This window comes from Coenobita brevimanus, chromosome 98, assembly GCF_032717465.1.
Source record: "Coenobita brevimanus isolate Jiangsu-jjx chromosome 98, ASM3271746v2, whole genome shotgun sequence".
In the NCBI taxonomy this organism is placed as follows: Eukaryota; Metazoa; Arthropoda; class Malacostraca; order Decapoda; family Coenobitidae; genus Coenobita; species Coenobita brevimanus.
The window spans coordinates 32559970-32572734 of NC_137051.1; the positions used below are offsets into that span (position 1 = coordinate 32559970).

Consider the following 12765-nt stretch of genomic DNA (forward strand, 5'->3'; position numbering starts at 1 on the left):
AGCTGTTTCCCTTACCTGATTTCCCTCATCTTTTATAACACTTACAGTACTACCTTTTCCTTCAGTTGGTTTTCCAATTTGTCCCTGAAGTTCACTTTCCCCTTCACCCATTTCTTTCTTCCATTCCTTTTGCAATCCTTTGACATCTTCGACAATTTCCTTAACCCGCGCCGTCCCGGCGACGTGAATTAACATGGCAACATTGCAAGGTCCCTAATTTGCACAATTTTCAATTTTCGCGAGTGATTTCGCGAGTGATTTTTGGCACGTATACATGGGACACCTTCCTCTATTCCTTTACAAGATGCCAAGCAGGAACAATGCCTTACACCTCATAACCTCCCCCCCCCCTGCATGCCATTGTCTCGGCAATTCACCTGTTGCCAGTGACCTGGCCAATAAAGACATTCAGGGCCAGAGTGATTCCCCAATCGATGACAGTGTGGAGGACAAACATTAGGGGAAGAAACAGTCAGAAATGATGATCAGGTAATGTGGGAAAAAAAAGGTCATGAATGGTGATGAGTTAGTGAGTGAAACAATGCTTATAATGCCTATATTACTGTTTGAAAACCAATATACTCTTGTACTACATATAAATTCGTACCAAGTAAATAAATAAATACTGTTAATGAGTGGATAAAATAGTTACCCTCCCATAGAACTCGTTTTCTTTGGTGCCAGCCTGTTAGAAAACCCAGTCAGGTAAGGAAGTACCCGCACCTAAATCCGGTATTTTAAACCTCAGGTGAGCAATTTCTTTATGAATTTTCGGTGTTTCTCACCAAAAGCGGATGTTTGAGCCAAAAAAAAAAAGGTCCAAAAACATCGGGATGGGGCGGGTTAACATCTTCATTTTCATCTAACCTCTCATAGTTTCACATTTTTCTTTCAAAATCTGGTTTTCTGTCATGAGATTGGAAATAACCCCATTCATTTTCTTCTCATTTTATTCCAGCGTCAGCTGTAATTCAATATTTTCAGCCCTTAGCCCACTTTCCACATTTTCCACTTTTTCCAGTCTCCAGCAGCCCCTCCATGATACTTGAAACTTCCAGAATTCTCCTCCATCCTCATTTATCAGTAAATTCTCTCTCTTCCATATCGAACCCAGTAAAATCAAGTTTTTTGTTACTGGGAGGAGTTTTACTGCCTTTGCTCATCCTCTTGTTTGTTTACCAGAGTGGAGCTCAGTTCCGACACATCTGACCCTTCCTGTGCCCCTCTCGTGTGTGTGTGTGTGTGTGTGTGTGTGTGTGTGTGTGTGTGTGTGTGTGTGTGTGAGATCACATACATATTATAGTTGTACTGTTACTTGTGACCTTAAACTTACTACTTAAGGTGTGAGGTACTCTTACTAGAGAAGGTTTGTGATTTGTTACTAGAAGTAAGTTTTCAATGTTATTTACAGGTGTGGGCAAGAGTTCGTTGCTTCTGCGGTTTGCAGACAATATGTTCACGGGCAACTACATCACAACTATCGGTGTTGACTTCAAGATACGTACTCTGGAAGTGGATGGGGAGAGAGTCAAGTTGCAGATTTGGGATACTGCTGGTCAGGAGCGCTTCAGAACAATCACTTCAACGTGAGGCACTGTCAGAACCTCGTATTTTTCTTTTCTTTTTTTCTTTTTTTCTTCTTCTTTTTTTTTTTTTTGGTTTCCTCCCCTTTGCTGGAAGTCTTTATGTACTGTATCACATGTTCCCCTATATATAATCAGTACAGTAGTGTGTATTGACCACTTGGTATGTGACATCCCCTTTTTTGTTGTTACCGTACTGATTTGTGATATGCGTAAAATGAAGATGAATTTCACACAGCTGATCAGCAAGGATACAGGTATATTTGGATTTTTATAGAGGAGAGGAGATTCGCTTAAGATGAATTTTACACAGCTGGTTAACAAGAACATGTTTGGATTTTTACAAAGAGAGGAGAATTGCTCGTTGACTTTTAGGTAGCTGCTTCATTTTTACAAAGAGAGGAGAATTGCTCATTGACTGTTAGGTAGCTGCTTCTTAAAGTTCAGTATCATTAATAAACAGTGTTGTATGTGTCAGAATGGTACTATTTATTGTAGATGTTATGAGAGAGCAGAATTGCTCGTTGACTTTTAGGTAGCTGCTTAAAGTTCATTATTGTTAATAAACTGTTGTATGTGTCAGAAAGGTACTATTTATTGTAGATGTTATTCCAGTTGTCTGTTACCAGGTTATTAGCTTCACTGAAATATGGTAACCCCTTCAGTCAGAGAATTCTATTTTAAGCCTAATGCAGTTGTCTGGCGGTGATCAAAATAAAATATCGTCATTGTCATCATCTTTTTGTCATCGTCATATCATCATCGCCTGCGGCTATGTTTACTGACAATCTCTCCGACTGGCTGCATTGTTTACCAACCATCACTCTGACTGGACGCATTGTTTACCAACCATCGCTCCGACTGGACGCATCAGTGTATCCCACGTCAAAGCTGTGGGAAAATGCTCTAACCAAACCTAACCTAACTTAACCAAAGCTAAGCTAGCCTAACCTCACATGCATTTGACAGTCGGCATTCAAATTTGAAAACGAATGTTAGGTAAGTTAAATAAGGCCAGCTGTTGGTAGACATTGGCCGCATATTTACACATTCTAAATCCTCATTTATAGCTTTCAGAGGTAAGTTTATGAAAATGCCCAGTAGCCATGGTAGTCCAGGAACAATAAGAAGTAACTTGCATAAGACTAATTTCAATAGGAAATATGGAAAGGCCATGCCTGTTTGGTGAAGAATTAATAGATTGATTTATCAATGGAATTCATCATCATTTGTATCAGTATTCTCTCTCACACGTACACACAAGAAGGAACAAAATAATAAACAAACAAGAGCATCTCTCTGGTGGTGGCTTCCCTTCCTTATCAATTCTCTCATCAAACTCCACCCCACCTCCCTCGTGAGCGGTAGGCGTGGGTGGGGGGGGTAGACTCACTCCCTCTTACCCGTGGCTTGTTCGCTAGCAATTGGACACTTGCAGATTAAACAGGAGCTATTGTACGGACAATTTTATATATTACCGTACCATTTTATCATTCATTCATGGCCTGGATATGGGAAAAAATTGGATGGTCCAAACACGGATAACTGAGCTTTCACTGTATTGTAGTAACTACCGAATTTCGTGGGGTAGACGCACTTTTTTGTCTCAAAACTACCATCAAATAACCCCATGCTTCCTGGAGGCCAGACTAGGCAGGTTTGCTTGGCTCCATTTAGAAGAATCTCTTATACAGATGATCATCTCACTGCTTGGCAGTCACAAGTATTTTCCAGAGTATAAAGACTTTTGCTTTATTGTAAAAAGTTACATTCACCTGTGTATATACTCAGATTTTATGGTTAGAAACACCCAAGTTCAAGAACAAAATACTCAGGGTATGTTTACAACTGGCCATATGATGATTTAGGGGTTTAGCAGTATAGCAATTTACCAATTTAGTATCTAGCATACACCCTACTCTAGCTGGCTAACATATCACTGGTGAACTCCTTACTAGCCCTCTGCAATGCAGTCATGTTCGCTTTGCCTGCCATCCATTCAATAACAAGTAAGGGAATCATATTGGAGATGTTGGCTGGCATGAGTGCTGAGTCATTTTAACAGATGTCTGTCCCATATGGAAATTCAGTAACCCTTGTTAGGCTGGCATCTCTTACTGATATTTTGTTTCATTTGAGACAAGAATATCATAGAAGGAAACAGGCTTATATTACTGTTAGTGAAAAATGGGAAAAACAGTTGCAACATTAAACATTAGTGGCTGAAATTACAGCATATTAGCTGTTTAGCAATGTAGCAGTTTAGCGCCTAGTGTTCCCACTACTCTGAGAAGTTAGCATGATCACTTGTGAATTCCCTGCTAACCTTCAGAAAGGCAAGCTTGAACACTTAACTTGCCATCTACATACTAACTAGCAAGGGAATCATATTGGAGATGTTGGCTAGCATGACTGCTGTATCATTATAACAGACATGTGTCCCATATGGAAATTCAGTAACCCTCGTTAGGCTGGCTTCTCTTACTGATATTTTGTTTGAGACAAGAATATCATAGAGGGAAACAGTCTTGTTTTACTGTTAGTGAAAAATGGGAAAAACATTTGCAACATTGAACAATACTGCCTGAAATTACAGCATTTTAGCTGTTTAGTAATTTAGCATCTAGCATTCACCATGTTGTAAGTTAACATGATCACTGGTGAACTGCCTGCTAACCTTGTGAAAGGCAATCATGATCACTTCACTTGCCATCCACTCACTTACAAGCAAGGCAATCATATTGGAGAGGTTGGCTTGCGAGACTGCTGAGTCTTTATGAAAGACGTTTGTCCTATATGGAATTTCAATCACCCTTATTAGGCTGGCTTCTCTCGCTGAAATTTTGTTTCAGTCAAGACAAGAGTATTGTAAAAGGAAACAGTCTTACATTACTTGTAGAGAAAAATAGGAAAAACGATTGTAACATTAAACAACACTGGCCTGAAATTACAGCTACACTGTGTTTTTCAACCGTGACTGATGTACTTTAGCGGTGGTGAATCAGGGATCAGCTACTTGCAGTGCTATGTTACGAAAATGGAATAAAATTTACAGAGTAAATAATACAGTATTTGAAATTCGCAGTGCCAGATGGGCATTCATAGCAGCATCTGCCATTTTTGTTGTACTCACAACTGACAAAGCGATACGAGCATTCGATCCCGTTCACCCTCTCTGCCTCACTGCTGATCAGAATGATCGATCCTGTTTACCCTCTCTCTGATTGCTGCCCTAGCAAAGCTATCAAAATTGGCGAAAGTGAAGTTAACCCAATGCGTGCATGTGTGGGTGTGAGTGTAGAGGGGGTGTACTTAATGAGGGGGAAGTGGGAGAAGTTCAGGTAGGGGCACAGTGATAAACCACTTATCATAGCCCTTTAGCCCAGTAATGTATTTTATAAGGTACTTTATTCATGCTCGCCAGATGGTTTTATTCAGTTCAGGAAGCATCGTGCACTGATGGACTTAGGATGGGCTGAATCAGTTGCCACTATTTTTAAAAGTTTCAGGGGGAAGTGGGAGAAGTTCAGGTAGGGGCACAGTGATAAACCACTTATCATAGCCCTTTAGCCCAGTAATGTATTTTATAAGGTACTTTATTCATGCTCGCCAGATGGTTTTATTCAGTTCAGGAAGCATCGTGCACTGATGGACTTAGGATGGGCTGAATCAGTTGCCACTATTTTTAAAAGTTTCACTAATTGCTTGTAATAAATAAAAATGTTTGCATTAGCAATAATAAGTGAATAATTGCAGTGTGGATAGTACCGAGGGGTCAGACTGTTGAAGCAGGGAATGAAGATATTTGAAAAGGTGCTGGAAGGAAGGCTGAAGCAGATATCGGTAGTGAAGACAGATAACTGACAGTTTGGATTTTGTGCAGGTAAATCCACAATAGATGCAATATTCATCGTGAGACAATTGCAAGAAAAGTTTCAACAGGAGTGCTTGTACCATGTGTTTGTGGACCTGGAAAAAACTTTTGATTGAGTACCAAGGAGAGTTATAGAGTGGGCCTTGAGAAGGCAGATTGTGCCTGAGAGACTCATTGCAGCTGTCATGTCTCTCTATATTGATACAAGATCAAAAGTCAAGACAATAGCAGGAAATTTTGGAAGAGGAGTCGGGGTACATCAATGTTCAGCACTCAGTCCATTGCTGTTCAGCATAGTAATGGGGGAGGCAACACGGGAATGTAGGGGGGAAGGCCCATGGGAATTGCTGTATGCTGATGACCTAGTACTGACAGCAGAGACTTAGGAAGAAGTGCCGGTGGGGGAAATGTTTAACCCTCCCCATCTCGACCGATTTTCCACCACTGACTCTCCCCAGTCCCGACCAATTTTGGAAAAAAAAATTTTGGCTCAAACCTCCGTTTTTGGTGAGAAACATAGGAAATTCGTAGATAAATCGCTCACCTGAGGTTTAAAATACTCAATACAGATACCAGTACCCCTTACCTTACTGGGTTTTCTGTCAGGCTGGCTCCAAAGAAAACAAGTTCTATGGGAGAGTAACTATTCCACGTCACTCATAAATGGTATTTATTTATTTATTTGGTACGAATTTACATATAGTACGAGAGTACAGTATATTGGTTTTCACGCAGTAATATAGGCAATATAAGCATTGTTTCACTCACCAAACACATCAACATACCTGACCTTTTTAGGCAACATTACCTGATCATCATTTCTGACTGTTTCTTCCTCTAATGCTATGCAAACTTTGTACTCCACATTGTCATCAATTGGGGAATCACTCTGGCCTTGAATTTCGTACTGTGGCACGACATGTCTTTACTGGCCGGGTCACTGGTAACAGGTGAATTGCCGAGACAATGGCGTGGGGGGGGGGGAAGGTCATGCGGGGTAAGGCATTGTCCCTGCCTGGCATCTTGTAGAGGAAGGTGTCCCATGTATACGTACCAAAAATCATGTGCAAAAATTGAAAATTGTGCAAATTAGGGACCTTGCAGTTGATGCATATTATGGTATATATGTCAACAGGACTGACAGTGACATAACGTGGACATATGTATACGTCAACGGGATGCGGCGGGTTAATAGATGGAAAAATGGAATGGAGAAGAGGGGAATGAAAATAAATATGGATAAGACTAAGGTAATGGTGACAGGAAAGAAACCAGTAGAAAGAATTCAGTCAGGAAAATGGCCATGTGGATACTGTGGCAGATGAGTAGGAGTGAACTCTAGTGTTGTGCACAGAGTGTAATAAGTGGTGCCATAGAAGGTGCTCAGGTCTGAAGAATTTGAGAGGAGTGCAAAATTTCCACTGCCCAGCCTGCATAAGAAGGGAGGTGGAGGGAGATGAAGCAGAGGATGAGCAAGAGGTGAATGGGGGCACACTACAGGAAGTGCAGCAGTTCTGTGTCTAGATGTATTGGACTGTGAAGCAGGGGTGGAGAGATCAGTTAGAACAAGAGTGGCATCAACATGGTTAAAGTGGAAGGAATAGCTAGCTTACTGGTCAATAAACACATATCACTGAGACACAGAAGTAAAATATATGAGGCCTGCATTAGACCAGTATTGATATATGGTGCTGAAACATGGGCTTTGACAGATTGACTGATGAATGTCCTGAGGAGTACTGATCGTAGTATAAGATACATGGCGGGAGTGAGATGGGAGGACAGAGTTTTGAGTGAGGAGGTAGCCAGAAGGTGTGGGATGAAGGATCTCGATATCATCTTGAGGCAGAGGCGACTTAGATGATTTGGTCATGTGAGGAGTGAGGAAGGGAACTGTGTGAGCATAGCGAGGAACTGGAGGTGGTGGGACGTCGACTGCCAGGAAGACCTAAGAAGACCTGGAAAAGTGTTGTAATGCAAGATATGGAAAGACTGGATATTGGAGAAGATTTAATCCAGGATAGGAAGCAGTGGAGAAAAGCCATTGCGCGTCCAACACTAGTTTGAATACGGGAACAGAAGGACGAAAAATGAAGATGATGATGATGATGAGGCTGGTCAGCTCATGTTTAGCAGCATCTTTGACTAAACTGTTAGAATAAAACAGGATAAGAAGGCTCTCCCTTGCTTACGTAACCTTTCGGGTGAATCTGGTAGAAAATGGAGGCAGTGATGTAGGATTTTAATGTAACATTTAATGAGAAGTATTATGTGTAGGAGAATTGGGTGGTAGAATGAATGTCTCAGTACCTATCTATCAATAATTTTATTTATCTAGTTCTCCATCTGCTATTCACCTTGGCATTTCCAGTGCAAAATTATGTTCTGATATTTGAAATTGGGACTGCTTTTCTCTTGCATTATGCTTAGAGCTGTCACTTAACATACAATAGTACAGCAACTGGGAGACAGCAGTGTTACGAAGGCATGACAATGGATGTTTAAATGTTTTCACTAAGTTCGTTGTTTTGAGATGAATGACTGTTTTTAGTAAATTGTGAACAGTTAAGAATGCATTGTCAATTTGTGATGTTGCGAGGCAAGTGGCACTGTAAGGAGTGATATTGAGAAGAGGGTAGAGACAACTTTACGCCGTATCCCCAATAACCTCGCCATATTGAACTTCGGTTGTAAAACATTTTAATTTTCTTTTTGTTTAATGTGTATATACAAGTGCTACATTTATTTTTTATAATAATAATTATTATTGTGGAGGCATTAAGAGGTTAGTGAGAGTGTTTCATTTGTGATGGCAGCAAAGTCATGTTCAGGAGCATGTTTGCTGAGCAGAAAAGACTTGTGTTGTATTTTATTTGGTTTGTTTAACCCCTTAACTGTGGGGTTGTTGGGAGTGTGCAATGTGTGTCCCGCGGGAATATTCGCACTCCGACTGACCTTTTAAAAATATTTGCCAAAAATCAGTTATTAGTCCTAGAATATTATAATTATATAAGGATATGGCACATACCTTCAGCTTTCTCGTGGGACATTTGTTGAGCCTTCGTCGTCTACCTTAGGAGTTGTGGAGACTTCTGAAGTTGGGTAGCGAAGTCTCCACTTTACACTTCCCGATACCCTGTAATATGGTTACCACTGCCAGATATTATAACTACAAACACTATTCTATGAATTTCAAATAGTTTTTTTTTTTTTTTTTTTTTTTTTTTTTTTAAATGCGAGGAAGAAGGATCCAAAGGCCATGAGCCCGCAGTAACAGTTCCCTCCAAGAGAAAAACAAAATACAATAGAGAGCCAAATTCAAGATCCGATCATTTTGAGATGCCTGGACACACTGCGTTTGAAAGACTGGAGATCATTGGCAGCAGGAAATACAGACAGAGGGAGACAGTGCCAGAGTTGACCTGTTGCATAAATGAAAGACTGGGAGTAACGGTTAACTCTTGCATTAGAGAGTTGGACAGAAAAGGGATGAGAGTTTGCTGCCAGACGGGTGCTATGCGCCCGTCGTAGAGGTGGAGGAATGCAAGCAGACAGTTCTGAGGAGCAGTGACCATTAAAGTAGCTATAGAAAAGAGATAAAGATGCAACAGTGCAGCGAAGAGACAGAGGTTGAAGGGAGTCAGTAAGAGGAGGAGAGTTAATGAGACGAAAAGCCTTTGACTCCACCCTATTCAGAAGAGCTGTATGTGGGGAGCCTCCCCACACATGAGAGTTGTACTCCACACAGGGGTGGATAAAACTCCTGTATAGAGTCAACAATTGTGCAGGGGTAAAGAAAGAGCGGAGTCGGCTTAGCACACCCAATCTCTTGGAAGCAGATTTTACAAGAGATGTAATATGATCTTTCCAAGATAAGTCCCGAGTAAATGAAACCCCAAGCAAGTTCAAGGATGATGCAGGATTAAGCTGAATATTATTAAACATTAGTGGGTATACCTGTGGAAGATTTTGTCGGGTTGATAGGTGTAAGAACTGAGTCTTAAATGCATTAAAAACAACCATATTATTTTTACCCCAGTCAGAGATACGAGCCAAGTCAGACATTAGGTGTGCCATAGCCTCATCCCTTGTTTGTTGAAGTAACTGTTGAGATGGGCGTTGCGAGAACCGAATGGAAGGGTGAAGGGTGGAGTCATCAGCGTATGAGTGGATAGGGTTAGATGTACAGCTTAGAAAGTCATTGATGAATAAAAGGAAGAGAGTTGGTGATAGGACAGAGCCCTGAGGAACACCACTGTTGATAGATCTAGGAGAAGAACGATGGCCGTCTACAACAGCGGCTAATGACCAGAAAGGAAGCTAGCGATGAAGGCACAGATGGAAGGATAGAAACCGTAGGAGGGCAGTTTGGAAATTAAAGATTTATGCCAGACTCGATCGAAAGCCTTTGAGATGTCAAGTGCAATGGCAAAGCTTTCGCCAAAGTCCCGAAAGGAGGATGACCAGGAGTCTGAAAGGTAGGTGAGAAGATCGCCAGTGGAGCGTCCCTGACGGAACCCATACTGACGATCGGAAAGAAGGTTGTGATAGGAAAGAGTCCTTAAAATTTTTCTATTGAGAATTGACTCGACAACTTTTGAAATACAGGATGTTAAAGCAATTGGATGATAGTTGGAGGGTTGGGAGTGGTCACCCTTCTTTGGGACTGGCTGAATGAGCGAAAACTTCCAGCAAGAAGGAAAGGTACAAGTTGACAGACAAAGGCGAAAGAGTTTGCCTAGGTAGGGTGTAAGCACAGAAGCACAGTTCTTGAGAACAACAGGAGGGACCCCATCAGGCCTATATGCCTTGTTAGTACTGAGGCCAGTGATGGCAGAAAATACATCAACTGAAGAAATTTTAATGTCAGCCATGAGGAAGTCAGAGGGGGGAAGTGATGGAGGAACAGCACCGGAATCGTCTAAGGTGGAATTGGAGGAGAAAGTCTGTGCGAAGAGATCTGCTTTATCAGTAGAGGAAATAGCTACAGAACCATCAGAGTAGAAAAGAGGAGGGAAGGATGATGAGGTAAAGTTGTTAGAAAGATTTTTGGCAAGATGCCAGAAGGAGCGGGAAGAATTCGAGTTGGAGAGTTGAGAGCATTTAGTATGGATGAAATTATTTTTAGTAGAGCGAAGAACAGACTTAGCATGATTCTGGGCAGAAACGTAAAGATGATGTGATTCAGGGGTGGGTTGGCTCCAGTACTGTTTGTAGGCCCTCTCCTTGTTGCGGACAGCATTAGAACAAGCGTGATTAAACCAAGGCTTTCTTGTGTAGTCAAAGGATATGAGAAAGGAATGTATGCTTCCATGCCCGAGAGAATAACCTCCATAATGTGCAAGGCACACTCAGATGGCTGACGGCCATGGAAGCAATAATCATTCCAGGGAAAATCAAAGAAGTACTGCCTGAGGGCCTCCCAGTTCGTGGCTCCAAAATGTCACAGACGACGTTTCCCTGGAGAGTTCACAGGCCGTACCAGAGTGATAGGACAGGTTAAGGTAATAAGGTTGTGATCGGTGGAGCCCAACGGAGAGAAAAGATTAACAGAGTTTGGAATCCATATTCCAAAAAAACACTGTGAAAGCAGTATAAATTACGAGCGCATACTGTACGAGCTTTCCTCCCGTGCTCATTCCCTGATTGTATTCTGAGGCGGAGCTGTCATTTATTATTTATAAACACACTCACATTTTATATTCCTAGTACTCTATTACACATATTTGTATATACAATATTTATCTATAAGTTTCTTTCAGTATTAGTTGTTTTTTTTCATTCCAGGCATTCACTTTCTCGTTCTGTAATCTAGCGTAGAGAGCGAAGCTGTCACTTTCACTTTCATTACTCCCAGTATTTATACATGCTAGAGCGAAACATTCACTTTCACTTTCATTACTCCTGGCATTTGTACTCGTATTCTTATATTACTACTTATTTACGTTTCTGTTTACATTCACTGTTTTATTTACATTACAGTATTTACATTTCTGTTTTATTTACACTATGTTATGCACTGTCACTTGCAGTAACTTATAAAACTATTTTCCACTGTTCAGTTATATTTACATTAATTGCTTTCACTTTGCTGTTTACACATTATTTACATATCCACTTGCACTGTTTTAGAGTCACCAGAAAGATCGTAGTCACTGTCCATCATTATCATTGATAAATTAGCCAGTTCACATTCCACAGCAGAGTCACTTAGCCCTTTACCCCTTCCCACACGAGGTTTAGTAGGGGTAAAGGTCGCAGGGCTCTTTGCATGGGGCTAAAAGCGGCAGAATTGGACAGGTGCGAATCTGACGTGTTTTCACCTTGAAAGACAACAGTAAACTGAATGCTGTGGCTGGGGGCAATGAAGGGTTGACAATGACAGCGTGATGACAGTTGCTAATTTATTCGTTATGAAATGATTGGCAGGAAATCTAGACAAATACATAATGAATTAGGTAGTTCCAGGTGAATGTAAATATCACTAAGGCTTCTTATGAGAACAGGTCATACGACATATTTCAAGGGGAAATAAACAGGGAAAATTAGCGAATGAGTGCACGTGAGGTGTTGTCAGGTGATAATTAGCCCATTCCAGATGTATGGCAGTATCAATTACCTTTTCTCTTTCTTTTATATATTATTTTGTATAAGAATAGGGCATAGGGCACATTTAAATGGATAAAATGAGTGGAAAAATCTGTCCAGGATTTGTGTAGCGCAGCGCAGCTGGTCAGGCGGGAGAAGAGGGTAATGGAGGGGAGGTAAGGAGGGGAGTCAATGACAGGAGAAAAATGGCTAAATTATCAACAGTGGATGGGAGTACAGATGACATTAGCAGAACTGAGTATAGCTGGACACTGGTAGTACTGATAGATGATACAAGCCACCACTTGAAAGCCTTGGCGAATTCAAAATAACACAGAATCACAAATTTGACGCCTCGCAGTATGATCCCTTGCTCCCGAACATCACGAAAGTGACGCCCCACGGTTAAGGGGTTAAGGATATTTTTTCAGTTTAGTGAGTGAATGTGTTGTCTGTAGGTAATGAGACATTAGGAGCAAGTTACAATAACCTCACATCACTCTGTGTCGAGATCGAATGTGGGAAAATACCATAGCACCAGAGATGTAGGGCACGAATGTGACTAGTATGGGGTACTTTTAGGGTAATTAAATTCTGTAAATGTTCCTTGTAATTGATTTTTGAAAATCTGTTTGTGTTGTCTGTGATTGTAATACTCAGTACATGCAGGCATTTGATTTGGAGATAAAGTGTATTCCTTCATTTAATGGCCTATATATT

General features: G+C 41.0%; 1 protein-coding gene across 1 annotated transcript in view; it reads left to right on the forward strand.

Annotated features, from left to right (window-relative positions):
* The window catches only part of Rab35 (RAS oncogene family member Rab35), a 274727-nt gene that overhangs the window by 40456 nt on the left and 221506 nt on the right, over positions 1–12765 (forward strand). The window contains exon 2 of the mRNA XM_080283741.1: positions 1412–1586. Coding sequence (XP_080139867.1) covers positions 1412–1586 — 175 coding nt within the window. The remainder of the gene's footprint in view (positions 1–1411; positions 1587–12765) is intronic.